At 40.1% G+C, this 27,404-nt stretch overlaps 1 protein-coding gene across 4 annotated transcripts in view; it reads right to left on the bottom strand.

The window, feature by feature from the left end:
- PRKAR1B (protein kinase cAMP-dependent type I regulatory subunit beta) overlaps positions 1-27,404 on the bottom strand; it is a 103,250-nt gene that overhangs the window by 25,185 nt on the left and 50,661 nt on the right. For all 4 annotated transcript variants that reach the window (XM_080617848.1, XM_080617850.1, XM_080617851.1 and 1 more), the window contains exons 5-7: positions 17,368-17,429; positions 16,604-16,650; positions 7,914-8,072 (exon numbers count right to left, since the gene is read on the bottom strand). In XM_080617848.1, the coding sequence (XP_080473974.1) occupies positions 7,914-8,072; positions 16,604-16,650; positions 17,368-17,429 (268 nt within the window). The remainder of the gene's footprint in view (positions 1-7,913; positions 8,073-16,603; positions 16,651-17,367; positions 17,430-27,404) is intronic.

The following is a 27,404-nucleotide window of genomic DNA, read 5'->3' as shown; positions in this document are numbered from 1 at the left end:
GATACAGTCATCTTCTGAAGAAGGGGGAAATAAAGATTGCATTTCCTCTTAGGCTGGGCAGAAAAGACAATGTTTGCCAGAAGCAATGTCTACCATAGAAAGAGATACTTCACTATTCCTCCTCCACATGAGCACTGGTAAGCGCTGGAAAGCAGATGCAGGAAGTGGGGATAGAGAAAGGAAAAGAAGAAATATTTCACCCTCCACTGTGAAAGCATACAGAAATACGCTAAGTATGAAAATGGAAAAGGCTGGTGTATTCAAGTGCAATGCTATAACTAAGAATTAGACATCATCCCTCTTCCTACACACACTGTGCAGGTGCGGCTTGATCCAACGACCACCAAAGCAAAGAGAATCTTTCCAACAATATCAACAGGCTTGGGCTCCAGCTTCTGACTGCAGCACCAGCAGAAGCTGCTGGATGCTCTCCTCTGGAACAACTCCCATTTGCATCCCTCTCCTGGGGCCACCCCTGCTCTGAAACAGCAACAGCACCTTCAAGAGCTGCCACTCTTTCCAAGTATCTCTGCATCAGCAGCAGCAGCACTCACTACCGAGGTCTCCTCCTCCGCATCCCATTCATAATTTCCGACTCTGGTGATGACAGTTCTCCCCTCAGTGATAGCATCGGTAACCCTCCTCTGACCTCTGTGTCTGACAAACCTGGTTCTCAACCTCGGGAGCCCCTGAAAGCATTTGAAGTGCCAGAAAGGAAAAAACACCCAAGAAGTTCAGACGGAGGAGGCTGTGCAAACCACGCCAGATCCTGACAGCTTGCTGCAAGACAGAGAATGGAAAACCGGACACTGTGCAGTTGTTGCTTTCCTCCCTGCAATCGAGTGGAAACGAGACCGGTAAAATTGACAGCTGCGGAAAACCAGACTGGTGGTTTAGTTTGATGGGCTGGGGCACCCAAGGACAGATGTGGAAAATGCTTTTTAAATGACTTGCGGATACAGATGAATTTTAAGAAGCAGTAATCAGTAGCCTTAAGTGACACCTGACCACAACTCTGAGTATTTAGAGATGCAGACAAGACCCAGGAAGGCAGGAATTGCAGGCATCCCGCCTGGCCCAGAGAGCAAGAGCCCATCACTCCTACAGGAAAATGGTTGTGTTACATCTTGGCTAAACTAAGCTAGGGCAAGGGTACAGAATCCACCATGAAGACAAGTGTAAAAGCAAAACTGGACAGAATTAATTATATGTGCTGTTATCATTTCTTTTATATTGTGATAGTAGAACCTCAGTGGGACTCCACTTAATGCATAGCTCCACTGTCACGTCTCAGAATGATACCACAAAGGTAAGGGAGAACAAGAGCCCAGGAAAGAACTAATGGTTGAGGCTTAGGAGTCCCATTTCACAGCACATGTTCTGAAACCCAAGGTGACCCAACTGATGGTTCATGACTCAACCTGCAGGATGGCTCCATCCAACCCTCCTGAAGGAGGGAGACAACAGCCTCCAGGGTGGCACGAGCCACCCGACAGCAGAGCTTCACCTAAGGGTGCCCAGGCAGGCACAGAAACTTTCTCTGCGTTTTCAGAGCAGACAAGGCTGGATCGCAATAGGCACAACCATATCCCAATTTCTCTTTCAGAAGGAAGCAGCTTGGCTCACTCTCATGAACATTGTTTTCACTTCAGTGTGTTTTCCTACTCAAGCTTTCACAAGCAGAGTCAGAGGAAGAGATTTTGAGAGAACACTAATGTAAGCTAAAAACAACACTGCAAAACTCTTATAAACAACCAAAGCATGTGCTTATTTCCTTGGTATTAATAATTTTTTCCTCCCCATGAAATAAAGGGAGAACATGCCTAATTCCCACCTTCCTTGGTCAGCCTAATATTCCCCTTTCATCCCTTCCCATAGGCATAATATCACCTCTGACTCCTGATTTCTTTTTTATACTTGCTTCATTTGGTCTAGTGCTTTACCCAACTTGAGAGGCCACAGGCAGGAAAACCATCATAATCTCTACTCCTACCTTTCAAGTCACTTCTGCAGAACTGTCAACCCACATGTGTCCTGGGACATGTGCTAAGTCTGTTTTCACGCAATATTTTCATGGATCTTCTAGAAGCAACAACAAATCAGACACTAACAATATCTGCAGAATAGGAGATAGTATGAAAGCTTGCCGGAACAGGAAAATACAAGAAAGGATTTGGAGACATTAAAAATGGGAGTAGAAAATGATAGAATGAGCTTCCACTTGGAAAATACAGCTAAGAAATGCAAAGGAAAAAAAAAATCCAAAGCACAGATGTTTGATGAAAGGAAGAAGACTGGAGAGTTGTAAACCTGAAGGAGAGTTAAAGACAGTAGATGAAAGCTGGTTTGCAGCATTAGACTGCAACAAGAATACAGCCAAGGCTATTTTGGTAGTACACTCATACGTTATCTAGGAATGAAGTTCAGAGGCTTCATCTCCATGGTTCGGATGTGATGGTGCCTGACATGATACACTCTATGTTTTGGTACCTCTTCTCCAGAAAAGTGTTCCTAAACCAAAGGAAGCCTGAAAAATGCTAAAACGCTTGGCGAGGGCTGATAAGGAAGGAGCAAAACAAACTCAGCCTGTAGATGTTAGCTCAACAGTAGGATCATAGGTATGGCATCCTCATAGCTGGCATGCATTGTTGCAAGGGTTCAAGTAGACAGTGATAATCATCTACAGATAGATGACAAAAGGAGAAGGCAATTTGGTACAGCATAACTTGACATAACTCAAAGTAATAGGAGAAAATTAAGAAAATCTAATTTAAGTTCAATATGAAAGAAATTTTCCCTATGTAGGAATTATTCTCTTGCAGAAAAGTTTCCCAAGGGAAGCAGTAGAACTCTTATTGCTTGAGCCAGATAAAAACAATAGTAAATGTACATGAATAATTCTGCACTGGCAGGGTTCTTGATGGCATGTTTTAAAAAGTCTTTATTAATTCTGCTTTTTCTAACCTATTAATATCTTATTTCAATAGTCGCTGCTTCTCCCTCTCCCCCCGTTCCTTTGTTCACTTTCTCCCTGGTTCTGAGCTGTCACGCACAAGCTCATCTTCTTAAAGAGAGTGGTTTCCGCTAACTAGGAAGACTCGTTAATATTCCAAGTAGCAGCGCTCCTCCCTGAAACAGTCCCAGGGAGAAACGAGATCACCTGCATTTGCCAAATCCACACAGAAAAGAGCTCAAACCCAGTTTTAGGGACACTTAAAAACGTAGTGAGCCCTAGGCTTAGCTTAAGCAATACACAGGCTAGGAAAAACAAATGCCCCACAGATTATAACAGGTCTTGCTGAATAGGACTGTTGCATTTCTTTTCCAACTGCCCCTTCTTCACCTTCCCTGATTTCTTCCAATTTTTCTTCCCATTCCTCCAGTCCAGCCTCTGTCTTTATTCCCTTCTGCCTGCCTCTTTGCTTTGCCCCTCTCCAGCACTCTTTATGTCTTCTTTCTTGCTTCAATTTTACAGGTGGAATTGATCAGGTCCTTCCTAGAAACCCTCACCTTCTCTAAGAAGCCAAATGGCTACCGAAAAGCAAAGCATGGCTTAAGTTTCAAATAAAAAAGTTCTCCTGGCAGGAGGTGCCAGAATACACTCCTGAAGTGCTCCAGCCCATTTAATCCCTGCATAAACCTGATATTGAATGATGTTTTGGGTGTATATTCTTATAGGAGCATGAAAGAGTCACCATGCATACTGGCCATGAAAACAAAACTGCCGACAAGATCCTGATGCTGTATCACACAGAAGTTGGATGGATTGCAGGCTTTGGATTGGCTTTATGTTTTGACCACCATGCAACCTACATTCTATGGCAACATGAAGTCCTTCTGACTTTACTTTGTTTGAATAGAGAAAGACACTTGTTAAAGAAATTGTTCTCAGGTTCAAAGCTGTGCAAAGATGATAAAACAAAGCCAAAATAGCATCAAGAAAATAAGGCATGACATTAGGAACTAACTGACTAACTTGATTTGTCATGACTTACATCCCAATATTATAACTCATTTCTGCAAAGAAGATTACCAAATAGGCAAAAAGTATTGTATCCCATACAACTCTGCTCTCAGAGCCGGGTATTCTGGACCATGGGAACTGGAGAATAGTTAAATCATTCTGAATCAAGCCTTCTTAAATAAGAAATAAAAAGAAATTAATACTTCAGATTTCCTCAGTCTGGGAACCGAATTGTCAGGGGGTTCAATCTGATGTTGGGATACAGACATTTACTGCACTGGTATTTGTGGTATGTGCTATATTTAGAATACAAATATTGTAATACCCTGGGATGTTCCCCACTCCATGATGCTCTTGAATCCCAACTGCAAAGAAGATAGCAGCAACATTTCACCAACTGAATTACATGAGAATCCTATGGCAAAAATTCCTTTGCCTCTCTCCCAGAGGAATGTAAGTAAATAAATATAGAATATATACGTGTGTGTGCGCACAGAGAACATACACATACAAAAATCCGCAACAGAGTGAAAAGTATGCAGCTCAGAACAGATAATTGTATGAAATAAACGGAACACACAGATGGACAGATAATTTGTGAATGTGCTTGGGAAGGGAACGTGTTCAAGTGGGTTTTTGTAATCCATCTAGTACAATGAATTTCATGGTATAATAATTTGTCAAGGACTCCAGTGAAAGCCAAGCAATTTCACTGCAAATCCTGACAAAACAAACTACTCCAGCATTTACAATCATCACAGCTGCTAAAACAAACTTGAATGTGACCTTCAAGCCATCAGGGTACCTAAGCTGAGACAATGAAATATAAAGAAATATATCTGTTTTAACAAACTTCCTTTGGGACAGACCAAATAATAAATGGATGACAAGTGTAACTAAAAGCCAGCAGGAACTTTTTGCATCAGGCTTTGTCCATCCACAAAAAAAAGACAAACTCCCAACCTCCTGGGATGCATTTTATTCATACCATAAACCAGTCAGGATCAATGAGACACGTACGTGGGGAAAATGGCACTAAGCAGAAATGAAACTAGAAATTACTAAATGCAAAGTAAAGAACCAAATCAGAGCCTGCAAGGAGAAATGAGGTAGAGCGTCAAGTGGCTCACGACAGGATAAAATCTTTTTGGCAAGTGTGGATCTGAAGGTATAATTTGCAAATAAATATTTACAACGTGAATAAAATTTCAACACGAGACTGACAAAAACATGGGGCTGGTCATGGCTAGGAAGGAATGCAGATGAAAGAAAAAAATACCTTGAGTTATGGAGGAGCTTTATCCAAGGACAGAAAAAAAAACCCAACCCATATCTTTGGGAGAAAAAGGTCGCTGATCCCTTGGACAAAAGTATTTGCAAACAGAACATGAAAAAGAAAAACCCACTCACTAATTTTAAAACCATCTTAAATGATGTATCTCAAAAGATACCTTAAGCATTAATATCTCTTATTTAAAGGCAGAAGCCTTTCTACATCCAGAATATCTAGCAGCTTTCTAGAAGCATAAGCTTAGTGGCTAGATGTCAGGAAACCATGTTTCGGTGACTTGAAAGGCAGCTACTACTACACCTTGAAACTGAGTACAGCAAAACCAGCCATGTAATGGTGGAGTTAGCTTCAAGTATGAAATGCAGCCACTGAAACATGATGTAATAAATTCTTAGGCTTGAGGAAATGTGCAGAGAGACACTGTAACCTGCCCTCACACGAATGCACAAAGACAGGTGTCTCATTTCACCTACAGCAAAGAAATTATCCACACTGCACCTATAAATATATGAAAAGATGACACAATCATGTAGACTGGATAGGTAAATTGCATTTACTGTGGACAGCACTTAAAATTAGACATTTTCTATACCTGAAGCAATTAATTCACTATGCTACCTGCAATATTTCCCAAGTATGAAGAATGCTACAATTACACTGCCTGGGTATCTAATGTAATGCAACAGACCACCAATTTTTAATGACCTCAACTGTAAAAAAACACAAGAGGGAGAGAAAATACCTCCGTGTAAAGTTAAAGGTCTCATCAACTGCAGGAACTGAGCTTGCTAGGTAAGATACAGCAGTCACTGGTTCAGAGAATATGTAAACTAATTTGAAAAGCACTTAGCACTACACTAGAATGAAACAGAAGTATATCCATAATATTCAAGTTGTACGCATAGCTAAAGCTAGCAGTAAAACACAGTCTTTTCCACTTGGGACTTCAAGTCCTTTTAGTAAAATACTGTCTCTGCATCAAATATTCATCTTCTGAAGGCTGCTATCAGATGGTAATGGACACATGACCAAACCTGAAAGCTCCCAGCATTTGCATGATGTTAAGTGCCACTATTTTCATCAACACTTAAAACTGAAATTACCTCTAGGCTATGATGACTGTGAATCTGTCCTTCAATTCTTTAGTAGCAAGGTTACAGGCAGCTGCAAAAAGCTATGCTTAAAAAAACAAGGAGTATGTGGCTTGCCCCAACATTTATTGCTCCTACATTCCTTCTCTTTTATACCTTGGGTTTCTTCCTTGCAGCATGCAGGCTCATTCATCAGACTAATTATTCCAGACACCCCTTCACTGCATCTGTGCAGGACATGGGACAAATAAGCTGAGTGTGTCTCTTAAGTCTGTTAGGAAATTCTCATACTCTCTGTTTAAGAAATACTTTGGAGAAAGGTCTCAGTTACTACTGCCTGCTTCCCTGCACTGGGAAGCATTCAAAACTATTCATCCTGCTTATCCACAAGAGAGAAGACAGTACACTTTGCTGTATTTTGTCTTGGAGCGATCAACCTGAATATTTTGGGATGGAGTAAAATCAATCCAGCTTACTCTCCTACATGTCAGCGTTACGTGATACAGAACTCAACCTATGAAATAAAGAGTGAAAACCACCAATGCTTCATACAGACATCCAGCAGTTATCACACAGCATAAATAAAGATCACTCTTACACTCTATTGCTTAAGAACTAATTATTTAAGTGTAAAATCTACTCAATTCTCCTGCTATTTATGTTATCCATGATATGCACTAGAAATACAGATGATTTCAAAATGCACAATCCTTTATCTTTCTCAGAGCAGTGTAATTTCCTTCAGATCAGAATGAAACAATGCAGCTTCTGGAGACAAGTCCTATTGAGAAAGAAGATTCACACAGAGTTATGTCTATTAACTATCAAAATGAAAGGAATATTTTATGGAGAAGGAAGATATGCACATGGACATTGGAAGCAAACTCATTAAAAAGGTTATGACCTTTCTAAAGTTAATTATCTGACAAAGTTTCCGTTATAAACTAACAACTCAAGAAACAATAACAAATCCATAACCTAGTGCACACCCTAGGTGCCCAGAAGGTCTGTTGAGCTTTGCTGCAGAGATGAGGGAGTTTGAAAGGAGCAGAGCAATGAATCATTAGCAGCTACCATCCTACAATATGTGTGGTGTGTACTGGCTAATGAAGATGGGAGGGCACAATTCAACCAAGACTTTTTTATATGGGAGATGGATCTACCTTGTATTGCCTGCCTTGAAGAGTATAATACAAGTTCAGACAAAGACTTCAAAGGCAAAGGGTAGGGCTGAAAAACATTTTGAGGTTCATGATACGGAGAAGATCTGCACAGCTCCAGTGGGTAACAGAGGCCTCCTGAGGTTTTCATTCATATATAGTAGTTACACATAATGTTATTCAATTGCATTTCTGACTCAGCATCTTTCTGCTGAATCTTGTCCCCCTTCCCTTCAGTTCACTCAATTTAGTTACCCAATGTTATTGTCATGTCCTCCCTCTTTTATGTAGGAACACACACTATACAACCATCTATCATCAATGTACTCTGAACACAGAAGTGCTGGCGCTACAAAAGAAAGTAAAAAATATAAACTCCATAAACAAGACTTTCTCCATAAACTTACCATTAAAATGCGTCTGTAGCTGTCTCTGTCGATGCCCCAGAGCTTGAGATCTGTCTTGGCCTTGACAGTGGCAGCCCGGGGTGTTCCATAGATCAATGCCAGTTCCCCGAAGCTGCCTCCTTCTCCGATGCTGGTGACCCACTCTCCGTTGACATAAACCTACCATGGCACAAGACAAGTTTGGGGACTTGCAGTTTTCCTCCTACTGCCAGTCACCTAAAAAGCAATTAGTAATTTCCTTTCTAATCGTCAATGCTGGAGACACAGAAGGAAAACAAAAGTGTAATAGTTTCTGCAGTTAGTCCCCAAAGAGGGCAACAACCTGCTTTGTGGACAGAATTTCAAGTTGTCTTGCTTCAGTACAATGACTGTATTTACTCTCTCTGTTTTCAGCTCCCATGGTTAACTGGCATCATGTTATCCCCTCTTGTGTTCAAGGCTCAGTCAGTCAGCATGCAGAACTGTCACAACTTTGGCTTTTTATTAACACTGTCAAACTTGAAAGGAAGGAGATTTGTTGATATATGTAATGAGGTTTGCTGAAAAGCACCATGGCCACAAAATGTAAAACAGTCAAAACAGCGAAACATCTTTTGAAAAGGAACATTTTTGTCTTCCCTAAGCTCCCAATAATAATTTAAACATAATGATTGAGATCTCTTTCTACCTTAGTGAAAACTATGAAGTGCTTTGGACTTGAGAAGCTATACATAGAATTACCCTCTGTCTTTAACAGCAGCCCTACAGAACTTATGAAGCAGTATCTGACCCACACCCTATGCAGATAACACCCTCTCAAAACACGTTCTGGATCGATACCACTATCACTGTTTTTCCAGGATGATGTCTAACTTGAGAAGAATTCCTACACTTCAGCGCTATGTAATACCTTCACTGGAGAAAGAGGGACTCATGCAGGTGCCTGCCACTGGGCTGCATTTTCCTCACTAGTCATGGACTGTACAGCTCATGAGCCATAATAGTGTATTCAAAGACCGATATGGATTGTGTATTCTGCAGTTTGCTTGTAGGCTTGCTCCTATAAACCGACACAATAAAGAGTCTTCGTTCTGTTAATGTGTCTGTGAGTCTAGAGGGTAGGAAGAGCTGTGTGCATTTACCCAGTGCAGAATATATCCCAATCTGTTACAGACTGATAACAGCAGAAACCAACCAGAATGATTTTTATTTGTGTGGCAGCTCTGAGAAGAAAATACTGTGAAGAAAATACACAAGTATTCTCATCCTAAGCAGAAACCTATCACCAATTACTCAGTAACAGACTAGCATGTCTTGATACACGAATTAGAGCTGTGCTCAAGCTGGGCAGAAGAAAAGACAGTGACCAAACTAAATGAATTGGGGTCAAAATTCAACAAACTATCAGTATTAATTTTACTTCTATCTTCATTTTATGATGAAAAGGTGTTTTACAAACTACAGCTGGAATCAATCCCAATTTATCTTAGAAACTTTCAGTTAAGATCTGATCCAGCTTCTACTGAGGTCAATGAAATGCTGCCTCAGTAGGAGATGGATGAGGCCATGGAGCGGTTCAGCCGATCAAGAGACCTCTTGGGTATCAGCTGAAAAAAAGCAGTACTAGCATCACTGCTGAACTCCAGGCAGTGTTGTGGCTCTTGGTGTTCCTGGAGCATCTGGGGATCAAAGGGCTAAAATTAAGGGTAAAAATAATCCCAAACAGGCAGGTGGTAGCAGACTGCCAAGAAAGAGCTAAAGCCACAAAAGCTATAGCTTCATTTCTTCACCACAACAGAACGAATGCCACATTGGAGAATACCACACAGGAGAATAACAACAGCGTTTCCTTTCAAGCTTTCACACTCACCACAGAAAGAAAATTTCACAGAACACTGAATCTACTTTTGATTCTCCTCATGATGAAAAAAATGAAAGCAAAAAAAGAACTTTTAACAGAGCCAGGCAAACCCAAGCACTTTCCTGGTGAAAAAAGCAGGTAATATTGTGGCTCTTGGATCTATTTCTGTGAGACAAGCAGGAGAAAATAATGGATGAATAATAAATGGATAAATAATGGATGAATAAAGGATGAATAAAATCTGGATTCTGAAAGGCTTGTAATATAGTGACAATGTATGAAACACTGAAAACTCAGTAAATCCATTGAAAAATTGTCCAGATGCCTATTTGGAAGTTGGGATAGCCCCTTTCTGTAGGGATTTCACTGATGGGACTATGGGTTTGCTACAGTACAGTAATTCCTGTCCTCAGGGGGTGATGTGGAAAACCTAGTAATTCAGATGAGTTTTGGACCACATCCTGAATGTCAACTGACATTGCATCCTTGACTCTTTTTCAGCACACCAAAAATACAGAGTGTTTCTCTACGTTCTTTTCTTAAAAAGCACAGGCTTTCTTATTGCATAAGGGTCTGAATTATAAGGGGGAAAGAAACTTATCCCAACATGTATTTTTTAAGCCATATAGTGACATTTCTTTTAAAGCTGTATTCATGATAAGACTGCAGCCCAGAAAGGGTCATTGTGCTGGTAAAACTCAAGGTAGAGCAAGTGAAGGATGGACATTCACTGTTGCACAGTCATTACAGAGAGAGGCTCTCGCTAAACTGCTCTAAGACTTCTCTCATTTTGCTGTCGTACTTGACTAGACTCTCCAAAACATGTTTGACATCTCTCCTGTAAACAGTTTATGCAAACGGCCATTCCTCCACCCTAAGGGTGTCAGGTTTAAAGGACTCAGAGGTGAAACCAAATCACTGATCTGACAGTCTCTGGGCCCAGCATTCACTCCCCCAATAAAAATGCCATTTCCAATATCAATCTCCAAAAGAGAAAACATCTTGAGAGCAAGTGTTTTCTAGGGGCAAAACCATCGCACTTCATTCTCTAAAAAGGCCTAAGTCAACTTTTGTCTTCAATATGAAGTTAAAGTGTATAGATGGCACATTAAAAAAGCCATTTTGCCCTTTAACAGAGTTCAGCTCCACTATGAATCCCTTTAAAATAGGTTTTAAAAAAAGAAGTAGAAAGGAAAGTAGCTCTGTTTGTAAGGTGTGGGAAGTAAAGCTATTTTAGGCTCAGAACAGCTTATGAAAGCCAATGTTATATGGCAGCAGCTCAGATGATCTCCTTCTTTATCCTAGAAAATGCTGGGCTGAGGTTTTGGCTCAGGCAGTTTCAGGCATTTGTGAACTCTCAGAAAGTGGCAAGTACATAAGTGAACTATTCCTAATCGTTACTTAACCTGCTGATCACAGCTCCGTAAGAGCTGGCACCTTCTTCTTTTGTGCAGCTGAAGAGGAATGTAGAACTGCAGATGCCCAAATATGACCAAGCCATCAGGGCCACCTTCTTTCCACAGATCAAAAGTATTTTGTTTTCTAGCATGCAGTATGAGCCCTGCAGGCTTGAAAATCACACAACCTGGTTCATTTCATTATTCTGGGGGGACGCAAATGGGAAACGTCTCCTGTGAACATCAACAGTTCCTTTCTTCATGGGCTGTGATATACATAGGCACTAACCAGGAGAGAAAATGCAATGAATCACACAACACTCAATGCAGCAAGAATGCCTCTTGGCCTCACTCATCTTGGTGTTGTCTAGAGAAGCAGAAAGCAACCTTACCAGGAGCAGTAATATATCCACTTTACTTTGAAGGTATGATATGAACATCTATCTCTGACCTTGACTGGAGTGAATTTACCTTTAATTCTGTATTGATGATTTCAAGTTAACTTTAAGCTTTCGGGCTCGTTTGGTTTTTTTTGCTGCCACTTTGTGATCTATGTGGACAATCTAATTTGTTCCAGGCATGCAACTTTCAGATCTTCAATTCCCTCCCTCGGATCTGTTTGTAATAATTTGTGCTTTGCGTCTTGTCAAGCCTTAATATTTGTTATCCAAAAATGACGATGAGGTTTATTTATTCTTGGAAACATAAGCAAGCCTGAGACATGAAGGGTATTTATATGTGGGTAGTTTTCTCAAATAAAGCCAGTGCTTAATTTGTAGGATGAATTTGCTTTTCTTAAATATAAATGTATGAACTTGGAAGCTGCCTTGAGAATCCTTGAAAATTCAAGCTGAAAACCTCTAAACTTTAAAATGTTCTGTTTCAAATTTCAAAAAGCATCCTTCTGAAATTAGAAAGATCATTAATGCTGGGACAATGTAAACCAAAGCAATCTATGAAATCTAACCATACAGTATACCTACTTTCAAAATACAACAGTATTCTCACATAAACCACCATTTAATTTTCGTCCTTGTATACACAGATTAGTTTGTACATATGAATAAGGACTTCAAGAAGATTTGACCTACAATCAGAATATAATCTTATCAATTGTCCACAATATTCAAGTATAGCTCCACATAGAGATTTATACAGTAAATACAGAACCTAGTTAGAGAAAATACTGAGAAGTTTTCATATTGATTTTCACCATACTGTAGTTTGGCTGCTGTTGTTTTACAAGAAGAAAACCTGAGAATGACTGTAGAGAAAGTTGCTGTGACATTAAATGGAATGGGAAGTTGTTGAGTCTAAAAAAACCCTACATCTGTTTTAAAAGGGTAGTTGACGGTGCTTTTTAAAGTAAAAAATGTGAGGTTATAAGATTAAAATAATAAACAGGAAGTCATTTTTATATTTAGAAATATGGATTAGAGATTTTTGCAAGACATACTTTAGCAGGTACTTTCAACATCTTTACTGGAAACTATAATTTAAGCTCTGCCAGCTACTTTTTGGCATACATTCATATTTGTCTGAGCAGAAAAGCTTTCAGGAGACAATTGACCTCTAAGACTTCAAACCTCATGCCATCATCTACCTAGTATAAACTTCACCCATCTGCAGGGACAGGTCATAAGTTAACAATTCTCATCAAGCCTTAAGTGCCAATGAGGAAGAGACTGACTGACAACACTATAATATCCTTTCCCATCCAACGTCAGCTTTGGTCAAAGTACACCTGGTTTGTAGTATACAGCAAGAGAGGAAAAAGCCAGGTTCTCCAAGACCTACCTCTTACAGATTTCTGACTCTTTCTTTTACATATGAAAATTTGTGCCCTTCTCCCTTTGCCCACAGTCTTCTTGGCTGTTCATAGTAACACCGAGAAGAAAACTTACAGATACTTTACTCTATGCTAATAAGGCTTATTTACACCCTAAGAAAGTGTTGAGGATAATATAATATATTTAAAAATATTTTATTGTACTCTAATTTGACTCATATTGTTTTTAAGGGAAAATACTAGAATGCCCTTACTTACTGTTTGGGGTGCCTATGCCAAAACTCTAACAGTAAATGACTTCTAAATGTTGCATTTTTTTAAAATCAAAACACCAAACACTGATTTTATTATTCTGGCTTTGTTGGTGGTTTCTGTTTGGTTTTGGTTGCTTGCTTGCTTAATGTTTTATTTTTTTTCAGTTTTGCCATGACTTTCTTCCATAGTTGGGAATTTTATGGTAGCAACATCCTTTACACGCATCTTTGTATGTGTATGGAAAACCCAGGTGCTTATCATGTGTTCAGAGTACACTGCTCCTTGAATGCACCAGCCCCGGAATACTTATCACTTCTGTGGAAATCAGGTAAATGATGAAGGCAGATAGCCTGGCCAGGGGTTAACAGTCTCCATGCATATGCCAACACCAGCTGAAGTAGGCAGAAAATGGCTTCAGGCTTTAAGTCCCAGGGTCAATTGTCTACTCTCCAAGTCGCTTTTTTTTCTTGAGGAAGGGTGGAAGCATGCCAAAAAAGTAGCTGGCAAGGCTTAAATGAACTGCAGCCCGCTTACTAGCGGTCTGGATTTTCTTCAGACAATCAGGATTTTAGCACTGCTGCCCAGAAAATGGAAGAACTCTTTTCTTGGGAGCACTAGATATAGTGTAGTGGTGCACACCCACGGGGTCTGAGAGCCTTACACAGGAGCAAGTTATCCTGCATTAACTGCCCTGGCGCAGAATATACTCTGTGGGGGGAAAATGGGCTCTCCTCACTGTAGCTTCCCAGCAAAGGCAGTAATGTAAGCAACTTCTGTAGCTACCTGGGTGTAGCTGCAACTTGCTCCTGGATGAGCAGACATTTCTTGTGCCTTCCACAACATCTTGCAAAGGAATTCAGCATGTGTTTTGGCTGAAGATGTGGGAAAACCTTAGGAAGAAGAGAGCACCTAGCTGAGGAGATGGCCAGAAGAGTAGTAAGGTGCATCAGGATGAAGAAAGTGGGATGCTGAAGTGGGGCAGCTGGTCACGTAAGAGTTTTGCAAAACTTAGAAGGTCAGGAGCTTTGCTTTGCACTAGAATAAGTTCAGTCCAAATGACATCTCTTAAGCCTTGTTAGGATGTATTTGTCACACAGATCATGTCAGAAAACTCTCCATATGTGTGTCTGAGAAGTGTCAGGATGATGTTATTGTACATCTGTCCATTTTGATCTGTCCTAGCAGCTATAAGCTGATTTTAGCAATTAGGGGAGCAGGGATTGAGAATGCTTATGAAATCTACTCAAAGAAACCCAGTTATTTCATTCGCTCCTTCTGAAATCTGCTGTTGCAAGTCTCAAAGACAAGGCAGAAAAATTGTGCATCTTTATATACAAATGACTGGAGGACTGCAAACTATTTGAAATACAAAAAAACCCAAAACCTCCTGTCTTCAACTCTAATAAATTAAAACAAAGCTGTGCACTATGCTCTGCCTAGCAAAAAAGTGAGTCCCACTGAAATCATCAGAATTGCTCATGTGCTTAAAGGAGGACTGGTGCTTTGCTTGGTCTGGGATAATATTTTCAGAAACATCTATACAGCTTTAGAGCCAACATGGAATTGCAATGCAGTGACTCTGAGGCCATTTAGTTTTTCAAACTTTACACCAGATCCTATCTCAGAAGCCTCACAGATCCCTGAATTGTTCTGGGAAATAGAAGAGTATTCTGCAAAAAACTTTCATGAACTCAAAAAACCATCAACAAAAAATTATCTGTCTCTTCTTGGGCCATTTATGGTCAAGATTATTTAGGAAAGGATTTCAACTTTCCATAAAACCATGAAGAACCTCTGAAATACAACTAACATGATGCAGTAAAGGTGTTTCTGAGTAGATGCCACGGTATACCTGGGAAGAGAACTATGATACCATCTTACTGACAGAAAGCACAGTAACTAAAAAAGTCCTTTTCAACCTCTGACAAGCCGTGACCACCTTGGCTGTTAGTGGCAACCATCAGTTACAGAAAATGCACAGATCACCTTGTGCAATGGTTTTACAAGCAGAACAAAACTGAGGAGGCCACGGACATTTATTTGCTGCATTTTGTCACTGCTTTGCAAGAGCAATATGTGCATATGGAAGATTGTATTTTTTGCTATTAATTACAAGTGTTTTGCAGACTGCTTTCTGATGTCACCCAGTCCCCCACTATCCCAAAGCCAAACGCTGAAGAAAGCTTTCCTAAAGGTTTTGAGGGAGTATAAACTAATTTTAAAGAGGATTAATCTGTAACTTCAACGTATGTTTCTGGGTCTGATTCAAAGCCAGTGAACTCATTAAGCTCAGCGTTAGACCCTAACCAATTATTTAAAAACTAAATCTTAGCACTGTGCTATAAATATTGCTCTTTTATTTTCTGGCCCTGTGGACATGGCAAGGTTTGCTATGGAGAGGTATGCCTGATAGGAACAGTGAGTCAGACAGATTTCCTGAGGAGCAACTTCCAGAGGCAGAGGCAGCATGTGAGGTTTCTCAATTCCCAACAATACCAATTAGACGGTCTCCTGACACAGGCTGCTAAAAAAAAATAACTTTCACTAAAATAACTGTATGCCTCCTGCCCGGATTTAAAATAAAATCACTTTCTTCTTTAAATTTGCCAAACAAAACTCATCTGGGCATCTCAAGAGCAATGTTGCTAATGAGCAAGCCTGCCCTATCCAACAGCTGTGGATGCGTTAAGATGTGTGCAGAAAATTCAGTCAAATTAGGAACTTGCAGCAGAAGTGCACAAGGCTGAGTTTCACATGGGATAAAAATGATAAGAGGTGAACAGATTTTTTGGAAGGCTGGTTCTGACAGAAGCTTCTTTTCAAAGACATGCTGATTAAACCACTGCATACTCCTGTAAACATTTTGTGGTCTAACAGATCACTTTACACTTACAATAATCCTTGCTTTATTAATATGCTGCATTGTTCATATATTTGGACCTAATTTTAAAAGCAAATGGAGGTTTATAAGATGAAACTCGCTGCCTGAGGCTGTATCTCAATTTGGGAAAAAAACAAACAACATATGAGCTAAGCTAACTGATTAAAGAAAATATTTTCCTTATGGCTGATCTAAACCCTCAGGTGCATTCCAGCATGGTGGCCTGCTCTGCCAAAAACTGCACACCTCCAGGTGTGGTTAGGGTTCTGAAGATGTCATTTGCTTGGGTTTGATACCATATTTTCCTGCTTGGAATGGACAAATAAGCTAGGATGTAAAATATGCCAATTATGAAATTATGCACAAATGACTTAACAAAAGCAAAGTAATGAAATCAATCCTGTGAAATCTATTTCAAGAAGAAAGGAGACAGAACCACAGCACATGGCTAGACCAAGCTGTGTTCCAAAGCATACAATTTTATTCTGAACCTTCAAAATAAATACTATTCTGTAAGAGTTCACTTACATCCACCTCGCCTTGGTCAATCACATAGAAGTTGTCTCCTTCATCACCTGGAAGCAGAATACAGAAGGTGATTGTTTTCTGAAGGCCTGCTAAACTATTCAATAATTTCCCGTCTCCATATTTAGTCCTGTACATATTTGCACAGGTTTGTATACCAGATTACTTATAAAGAGAAACATCCTTGCCTATTTACCTTCATATATAAAAACATCACTACAATTTCTTCCTATTAGTATCTTTCAATTGCATTAATTTATCTCTCTCGATTGATTCAACACTTCATTCAGCGTAAACACACAAGAGGCTTTAACATAGCCTGAGGGTAATGAAGTCCTCCACAACATGCTGCAGGCATGCAGGTAAGTTGCCAAGTGCCATAACTACAATACAGCAAAATGAGGTGTTGAATATTCCCAACAACCCTAAAATATTTTCTAACTCAGCTTTCCTGTGCCACCCTTACGCATTCTGAGCTGTGGTTTACTTCCTGACTATCTTCAGTTAAGGAATGAACATTTTAATCTGAAGTGCTATTTATCTACATTTAATTGTAGCAGAGACCTACCAGTGTGGTTTTGTAGGAGACCTCTGCACATGTAGCAAAAAACTTGCATCCATGAACTAAAGATATAGCTGCACACTTGGATGCTTTCAGAATATGGTTATTCTTCCCATTAAGCAAAGAGGGTGAAATGTCAGATGGAGAGATGTGAATTGTACAACCTTAGCACACATATAAGGAAAAAAATGAGAGGAAGGATTACCCTGTTGTATGACTGTTTCTCCTGCGATGTGTGTGACAGGGAACATGGCATCAAATATGTCACTGGGGAAAAAAAAGAAACATTTATTAATAAATCAGACGTACCTCTTATCTAGCCAGTAGACCTTCATCGTTTCATTTAGCATTCATTAACAGATTTTGCAGAAATAGAAAACGAAAATGTTAGTTGTAACTGGAAAATGAGCCCCTGCTTGGCAATAAATCAAAATAACTAGTTAGGCACAAGCTGTGGTTTAAAACTAAGTGAGACCATGATTCAGTGCATTCTATTTTGAAAGAACTCCTGAATTATATGCATATAGGCCACTTCTTATAGCACGACACAAACTAGCCAGCCTGAGTATTTTATTGTCCAAGGAGACAGATTTCAGGTTTGCAGCTGCAATCAGTATGTGTCACAGCAGTAATTGCTAGATGCCTAAACGGGAGCTCTCCTCTTCTGAACATCTGGCCTCGCATTTACAAGCAAAACCTGTTCCACAATACAGAGCACATTTAGAAAGGTAGATGGCTCTAAATTAATGCAGCATAAAAGCTGGCAAGAGATTGTACTCACAGTGCAGAAGAGGCCAAACTCTGAAAATCTTAGTGAGTTACTTGTGAGAAGGGATTTTGAACAATGCTACAGAAACACTGAAGCTGCAGAAGAGCCTTGTGCTCATTAATCATCGCTGAATTACACACCTTACTGTGGTCTCCAGCATACTGTCACATATCCTTAAAAGGCCAGGCAGAGCAGTAAGGACGGGAACACACCCTGCACCAACACTTTGGGCACACTGCCCAAATCCAGTCCTTTGTTTATTGAGGGAGACAGCAGGCTCCGTGGAGCCCGGGCTTCCTTTCCCCACATCAGATTTGGGGGAACTTATTTTCAGAAGCATGAACAGCACCGAGACGGGCACTCCCCACCTCTCTTCCCCTTCCTATGCATCACTCTCAAGGGCTAAAGGAAATAGCTCCCCAACACAAACAAAAGGCAGCAAGGAGGAATTGTTAACTAGTCTCTTCCCTGGCTTGTTGTAGGAACGGTCCATCCAGGGACCACCAATGACAGCAACTAGGTGAAACACTTCAGTCTGGAATGAAGCAAAGTACTCATAATCACAATGAAGCCCAATTTACATCAAAATAGCCAGAAGATCAGCAAACAAACCCATGCTACATTTCAATGCCTTATATGGGAAATGCATATTGTAAAATCCCATTATTAGCTTATTTCCTGTTCAACTGTTCCAGAATTTATTCAGGCTCAGTTCTAGGAAATGTTTCACTCTTAAGTTCAAATTGGTCATGTCTTTCGTCTTCAGCAGCCAGAATGATTCTGCTCAGTACTGCAGCTCTGCATCAGCACCACTTGTAGGAGAATGGGGAGATTTCAAACCAAGCACTTCCCACTCCTGCACAGTACCTGCAAGGGATGCTCTTAGCCTGTGACCTATAATAAAATGATATATTTAATTCGTGTTGTTTCATCAGGCCTGCCAGTGTTATTCCTACTCACATTCAGAAAATACCTCCACCATGGACAGAAAGCCTGCTCAGAGCTTCTATCTTTCTAAGAAGAAACCTCTTTCTCCCTTCATGCAAAGACCTATAATTATTCAGAAGAGCATACAGACTGTATTCTTAAATCCACTAAACTCATTTTTAATGACCTTAAATGGGTTCAACATTTCTCCAGTTCAAGGGATTTCTCTGTTGGCAGGAAGCATCTGTCCAGTGCAGGCTCTGGAGCTGCTCTCTGTACCAACCCTCAGTGCCTTCTACCTAAAAAGAAATGGGAGCTGAGCTTCAGGTGGGATGGAGGAAGCTACCATGATGGTAGGTGATGAACTGGAACAAGACACCAAAGGACCTTATGTCGATGAGACAAGTCAAGCTGTTTGTTCTTCAGTAGCTCTTGGACCTCGAAATTCAGTATGCAGAGGCTCATTTGCCTCCCTGTGGTTTCCCCTTGGCTGTGCCTTGGCAGCTCACTGAACTTCAAGAACAGTCCTGCAGCCTGCAGAAGATTTTCTTGGAGGAAAAGGCACTCTGCATGGCAGAGAAGAATGTCTTCAATGCGATACATCCAAAAATAGGCACAACACTGTGAATATCAATAACGAAACCAAAATGTCACTGAACAAACTTGGAAACCTTTTCTTTTTTCTTTTTTTTTTTTTAATAGAAATACAGAGGAAATAACTACCCACAGTTTTACCCTTTCACCTTTGTTCTAAGGCTGCATTTTATTTATAACTCAACAATTGACTGTACAAACACTGCCCAATAAATTATGTATAGCACTGCACCCTTCTCCAAAATATTCACATTTCACTTCTACAACACCTTTTAGCTTTATCAAAAAAAGCCTCTTTAAAACTCATAGACTACAACTTCCAGCTGACAGTGTATTGAAGCCGAAGTCTATTAGCTGCAACAACACTTTTACACTGATATTCTGCTGTGTAGCAGATGCACCAGGGGAGGTTTAGATGGAGATGAGGAACAATTCCTTCCCCAAAGGGTGCTCAGCCATTGGAACAGGCTGCCCAGGGCAGTGCTGGATCCACAGGCCCTGAAGTGTTCAAACACCGTGTAGATGAGGCCCTCAGAGCCATGGGTTAGTGGTGGCCTTGGTAGTGCTGCGGAATGGTTGGACATGATGATCTTAAAGGTCTTTTCCAACCTGGCTGATTCTACGATTCCATAATGTAAGTGACCAATAACATCATGGCTGTCACTGGAAACACACTGTCAAGTTTCTTTTCTACTAGGGACCTATCGTTCTTAATTGACATGGTTAGGCCAAGAGCTCTCACAGTGATTATGAGTCAGAATGTTTCTGCTTTTGGATGCTCAATTTGAGATTCACTAAATGGACTCAGATCTCAGATGATACGGATCAGCAGGCAGTTTCTCAACCCACAAGTCTGGCAGCCAAGAACTGGGACATTCAGAATACCACCAAAGAAAACCACCCTCCTAGAAATTATCGTCTCCTAAAGAGCCAAATGCTTGATATCCCTGTATGAAATCTGGCTTCTGACTTCACTCAGACTAAGTGTAAAATCTGGAAGTTTTTCTTACTGCATTTATCCTCAGCATCTGAAATAAGCACAAGAATGTCACAAAGATCAGTATACCAAAACACTTTGAAAATTTAGCAAATTTGTTCCTGACCCAAGCCAAAATCTGAAACCACAATAATCAGATGTATTTTCTACCTCCCCAACAAATGTCTGATGCTCTATATTCAGTTTCAGCCATGTCTCTTAGGTCTGTACTATGTAGAGAAAACAAGCTTTAAATACTGAATAAGCTAAGAAGTGGCACTTGCTAAAGGCAGAAACAATATGGCCGAGGTAAAAAATATGTCCTGTTGTTTCTTCCTGTGCCATTTGCCTGTTTGTGAGACATTCAAAATCATTCTCTGACCATTACAGTAAAAATAAGCCCTTACAAATACACTGCTGCAACCACCTCACCACCAAGCAAAGATTGTAGCTATGTTCTCCTATAGCTCTGCAAAAGCAGGCAGTTGTATTGCTTGGGTTTGAAGGTTTTGCTAAATAATTAAGGCCAAACACACCCAAACACGCAACCAAAATTTCTTTCCAACATTCCCCCCCCCCCCCCCAAGGTTTTATTCCAGCATTAAAAGAAAGCCAGAAAATCAGTAGTTAAGTCTTCACCAAATGTTGAACTACCATGACTTCATCTTCTGTCGACGCTGCAGCACCAAGAACACAGCAGCCTCTGTCTCCTGTCCCTGCACCAGCTATTTCACTGCTGACACTGACCATTCTAGCAATGCTGTGTGCTGAATTGGTATGGGAATGGTTTGGGGTTTTGCCAGGGGTTTTATGATTGTGCTGTAAATGGGAACTGCTCAGAGGGATTTCCTTATTTTGTTGAAAATGCATCATTTGCCCTGTTTCCAGATGATCCTCAGGTAATGGAAGAAGAAAACAGCGCACGAGTTCTGGTACTTCAGCTGTTGTTTCATGAGACTGCAACCAAGACAGATGCACTGCACCTAGCATTGGTAGGCACTGCATCAGTACTTGGAGGGCTCTTTCTCACGCTCTCCAGAGCCAAAGCTTTAGAGGCTTTGCAATTTTTTTACAGCTTCCCTACCTTACCTGGCTACTCAGTGTACTTAGGAGTCAAATGCTTACTCCAATCAGAAGGTATCACGGGCAATTTTTGGCTTAGAAGTGTAGCTGTACATGGGACTGTAGGTACCTGAATTTGGATCCAAACAGAAACACTAGCAGGACATTACTAAAGTTTTCCAGGAGGATTTCTGTATATTTAATTCTTTGTAACCTTTTGATAGTATCATTCAAAACCAAATTAGAAGAAAAGATTGAGCAGCACAGAACATACAGAGAGCAGTTAACTAGTCCAACAAAATGAAACCAAGAAATGTGTTTAGACATGAAATCTCTATCAATTCAATCAAAAAATACCATCTGTCTTCTTAGGGAATATCAAAATTTAAAAGAGAGGGTTTTTAAAAGGTCAAAGATATCAAAGGCCTGAAGCAAGTTTTAACACATAAAGTGTCTTCCATGAGTGTTACAACAGAACTGCAGACAACTGAGATCAGACCTGAAATCACAGGAGCTGATCTGTGGTTGCCTGTCATCCATCATGATTCTGACCACCTCTCTGGGATGAGCCAATTCCCTTTTCAAGCAAAGAAAACTCCACTGGAATAAATGAGACTGCAGCCATTTAGACCAGCAAAGAGTCAATCACAGTGATTGCAAAATAAACATGATGAAACAGTTCGCTGATTTAATTCAGTAGCATTTTATAGACCCCTTTTGCCAAGATGCAAATGCCTGTGCTACGAGGAAGCCAGTAGAGAGGCCAGGGCCAAGGGGTCCTCTTTCTCACGAGAAGGAGGGATAAAAATAAATCACCTCATCTGCTTTTACACCTGCTTACAGTCGACACAGAATACAAGATAGACAAAAAAATAATGTGCACTGTAGGTAATACAGCACTGGCAATGGGCAACCGAGAATGAGCTTGTTAAAACAAAACGAGAGAAGGAGGATTCCAAGCACTTTCAGAACCAGACCATGGCAATGGCCAAAATAGGGAAACTATGTAAGACAATTTATCAGTTTCACAATCAGATTTCTTTCCAGCCCTCGCTCTGCTGAATGCATTGCAGGAAAGGAAAAATGGAAGAGACAAAATGTATACGTGTTAGGCAAAAATGGAAAATCCTCGTTATACCTGCAGGTTATAATTTCTCAAGAGTTCAATCAGAACAATGTCATTGTGCAGGCAGACTCAGAAAGCCTTCAGTGTGTGTGCTACACAGAGTTATTTCTTCCTTTGCTATCTCTAGCAAAACAAAGCAAAGCCTGTATTTGTTGAGGATAGCTTTAAAAGATATGTAGCTGCTCTGGCATAATTCAACAGAAGACACACATTTTCTTGGATTGAGGCTGCCCTAGCAGGAGGATTCCACCATTTTAAACCTTTCCTACTTACATACCTTTAAAGTTTAGTAAACAGAGTTAATAGTAACTCCACCTTTCTTTAGCTGTAGCTCTTATTATCTGGGTATTATTTTAAGAACTCTAAAGTTGGGGGTTCTCTTCTTGTCTGTGCCTAAGAGTTTCTCATGATTCATTTCCTGAAAAGATAACAACTTCCTAGCAATCATTCTAACAACCTCTTCTCCTGCCCTGTAAGGATTGATTAACAGCACAAAATTTAAACCTTCTGCGTAATGAAGGAATAAATTCAATATTTGACCACTGAACAAAATGCAATGGTCGATGCCATGTGTAAGTATAAGGTTTCAATCCATACTGCCTGTTCCCAGGAACACTGCATGTCCTTGCTGATGTACAATACTGAAACCACCCAGAAACTATTACTATTATTTACTGACTACTGAGAAAAAAAACAATGCACCCAGGTAAAATAAGATTCCTTTATAGAGGTATTTAAAATGAACAGCCCCAAGCTTAAAATTGCTATAATCGAGTATGTGGTGTCACAGGCATGTACCTAATAGAGTCAGTAATGAAGCCTTAACAGAAACATTACCCATCTACTCCTGTTAATTTGTTTTCCTGTTAGGTCACCAACAAATGAATTATAGCAACATACAAAGCTATTAGCAATTGAGAATATTTTATTACTTCATTATAATGAGCAATGTTTTGTTATTATTACAATTAAAACATGCATTAATTTTATTATAATGACAATAAAAGTGTTTGAAATCAGACACGAGAAGACATTGTAAAAGGCAGGTTAACATTAAAGCCCATGTCTAATTCCATAACATTTATTAAGTCACAAGTTCACATAACTAACAGACATGTGAAACAGAAAGAAATAAAATATTGTCATCTTCTATTTCTGTGAAGTATTTCCATTTTTGTTGTTCTATGAAGTCCTTTTATATTATTAATTGTGTCAAATGAACTGAATATGCAACTTTATAAAGCAGAGCATCAATTCATTTTACAAATTTTATGCATCTACATGTCCATGAAAGAGTTTCTGCAGGGATCTTCATCTGGAAAACCATCTGCCCTTGACTACTGCAGTAAGAGATAAAAAAGGGGCTAAGCCTTTTGCATCAAGAATGACAAGGTCTAATCCCACACTCTATCCCCCACTGCTTTTGTCTTGGCCTCCTTTCGTTCTGTTCACCCCACAGAAGCATCATGTCACCGAAGTCATGCTGCCAAGACCTTGGTTGTACCATGCTTGTCCAAGTGTGGAAATGCAACATGTCAATGCAATGTCAATGCAACATGTGGAAATGCAAAATATCATCTCTACCTAACCTTTCACAAGGTTGAGGGAAGACCATGCTTCCTTCAGCTAGTCCTAGTTCCAGACCCACCAGTCTGTTTGCATAAGAAGCCCTGTGGCAAGGCATGTGACAGATGCTGGGAGATCAAGAAGAACCTTACACAACGCGCATGTTAAGCCACATACCACATTGTGTCTAATGCCAGGCTGCAGCCACACAGCACCCCTTCTAGCAGACCCAGCTGAACATAGGGCAGCTTTCCAAAGCCTTTCACAGCAGACCAGTTTCATAGGTTTTTATAGTTTGCAGTTCAAGGACAACAGCATGCTGGGCTGTACCAAAAGGAGTGTAGCCAGCAGGCTGAAGGAATTATTTCCCCCTGTTTAGCCATTGTAAGACAGCTTAGAGTATCCTGTCTTGTCTGGGGCTCCACCATACAAAAAAGACACTAAGAAACTGGAGCAAGTCCACAGTGGCCACCAAAATGGTCCAGGGCCTGGAGCATACAGCAGATGAAGAGAAGGTGGGAGAACTGTTTATTCTCTTACAAAGAGACAACTGGGGAGATCTTATTGCTGACAACAAGTGCTTAATGGGAGGGCATAGGGAAAACAGAGCCAGACTTTTCTTAGAGATGCACAGCAGAAGGACACAAGGCAACAGGCACAAACGGGAACAGAGGAAATGACCACCTGATATAAAGAGAAAGAAAAAACTCACTATGAGGGTGGCCAAGCCCTGGAAGAGGGGCCCAGGGAAGGGGACCGTTTCCAGACTTAACTGGGCAAGGATCTTGGTTAGAGCAGCCAACTCTAACCAGACTCGCTTTAAGCAGGAGGTAGCAATAGAGATGTCTGGAAGTCCCTTCCACCTGCTGGGAGCACAGGGTTTGGGACCAAGCTTGTCCCAATGGGAGAGATGAGGTGGTCAGTGCTGTGCTCAGCCGCAGACACGGGGGAGGCAGGGGAGTGTGAGTCAGGAGGCCAGCTGGAGGAAATCCCATGCATAATGCATGGAAAATATGCTCTCTGTGCACTGATGTTGGAATATCCGCGGGCTTCTGCATGAAAAACTGCAACGGGACTCTGTCCCAGCTTCACAGCACTAATAACCACTGCTCACAAGCACATATCAGGAGGCCTTGATTAGAAATTGGGTAACATGTTTTCTGGGGGAAAATAGCAGTCTGTTGAAACTGAATATTCCTGTGGAAAACGGCTGATGTCATTTCCATTTAAAACGTTTTAAAAGTTTCAAAACATCTAAATGTCCTGCTGTGATATCTTCAGAGGATCTACTTTTCACTATGAAATGACTTCAAAATTAAGTTTCTTAGTAAAAGGTTAAAATCAAAAGAAGGCATTGTTGAAAACGATATTCTAGTTGAACTTCAGATTTGTTTGCTTGTTTCCTGTGTGTGAGCATTCTCTAGATTTTCAGCCTGGAACTAAGATTCAAAATGGGAGGGGAAATTAAATGCCAAAAAGAAATCAAACAAGCAAAAAAACCCCAAGCAAACAACAGCAACAACAACAGAAACCAAAACCCCAGAAACTTGGGTCAATACAATACACTTCCTACTTAGTTATGATGTACAAATATATATATACACACACAGCAAGAAACACACATACTAGACTGCATAGCCTTCTTTTTGGTTTAGTAAGTATAGTGATTAGGAACATTTTCCTTAGCCAGCAGGTACTGAAGTCTAATTCAATATAGAGACATTTATGGAGGTTATATACTATAAGAATACAGCATTGCTGCAAGCATACTCTACTGAAGCTTTTACTTTGAGAAAGATCCAAATATATTATTATTAGAAGCACAGAAGGGCACTGTACTGAAGTCAAAGTCATTATAGGTATGAATTGGCATTGTAGAAGTGACTCAGGGAAACACTTAGACAATGACAAACTATGTACTTCAGACAAAGTGAGCCAAATTCATCCCTGGCATCACTGAAATGAGGTCGGTGTATTTTATGCTGACTGAAGAGAACGATGGCCCAGTCACAGATGACTATATACTATTTAAATTTTCCACACAATTACTTCTCATTTTCTCAAACATTATGGAAAAGTCCATTATGGAAAAGCGAAGGCAAATGCCATGCTGAAAAAAATAAGTATTGTAACTTCATAGCCAAAAGAAAATTGCTTCTGGTGGGACGGAAACACAACACCACAAGAATAATTATGATCCCAAAACTATGTTGTTATTAATGTGAAGCAAATTCCAGTGATAAAAGGTGCTTATAACAAAGTTCCCATATTTGTACAATTTATTACTTCTGGTACTTTTAAATCTCTTCACTCTTTAATTTCAAGCTCCCTCTTCTGGACTATCCCAATGAAGCCAGAGAGTCACTATGTACTCCTCATACTACTTACTTTAGTAATCAGGTCCTTGGTACCTGGCAGTGCTGCAGATCACTGGTCACCCTGTCCCACTTTCACAATTACTACAGATGAAGTTCTTTGAAAATATAATAATATATGCTGAGATTTAAAGAACTCCCGGGAGGGTGCAGTTATAAATGCACTATTATGCAATCTCTCAGGGTATATTATCGAGGAGATGACCCTCACTATATGGACATAGGATATACATCCCTAGGGATATTCCTATATAGAGATATAGGACATTATTAAGGTCCTTTCCAACCCTAACTATTCTATGATTCTATGATTTTAAATAATGAAATATAATAGATAGTATTTCATATGTACATAAGTAAATATGAACTAAACCATGCCATGTACCTTGCCTTACTGTTCACATTGTGCAGTGAAATAACTCCAGGAATACATTTTTTGTTCTTACATTCAGACAGAGGACATTCTTTCATAAAAATGAAATTATGTAAGTTTCTGGATTTTTACATCCCTATGATCAGAAAGCTGTTGTCAGAGAAAGTTTTATTGTAATAATTCACCCAATTTTTCTATTCAGAGCATATTTACAAGCAAGCTGTTGTGGTCATTGAACTTGGACATGAACACAACATTCATTCATTTTCATTATTTTCCTTCAAGCTTACTTTTTTTTTCCCTCTGTGCAAGAATCACTTCTAACAGTTTTCTATAAATAGGGGAAAATTAAGTGCATTTGATAATTATGATTGCTCCTTCAAACCATATACTTACTGCTCCTACATGCTATTTTTATGACTACAGCTCCTGCACCTAGAAGAAAGGCTTGAGTGCCACAAGAGAGCACCTGTG

Source organism: Psittacula echo, assembly GCF_963264785.1.
Source record: "Psittacula echo genome assembly, chromosome: 5".
Classification (NCBI taxonomy): domain Eukaryota; kingdom Metazoa; phylum Chordata; class Aves; order Psittaciformes; family Psittacidae; genus Psittacula; species Psittacula echo.
Note: the sequence above shows the minus strand (reverse complement) of the source record. Positions and strands in the feature narration are given on the sequence as shown.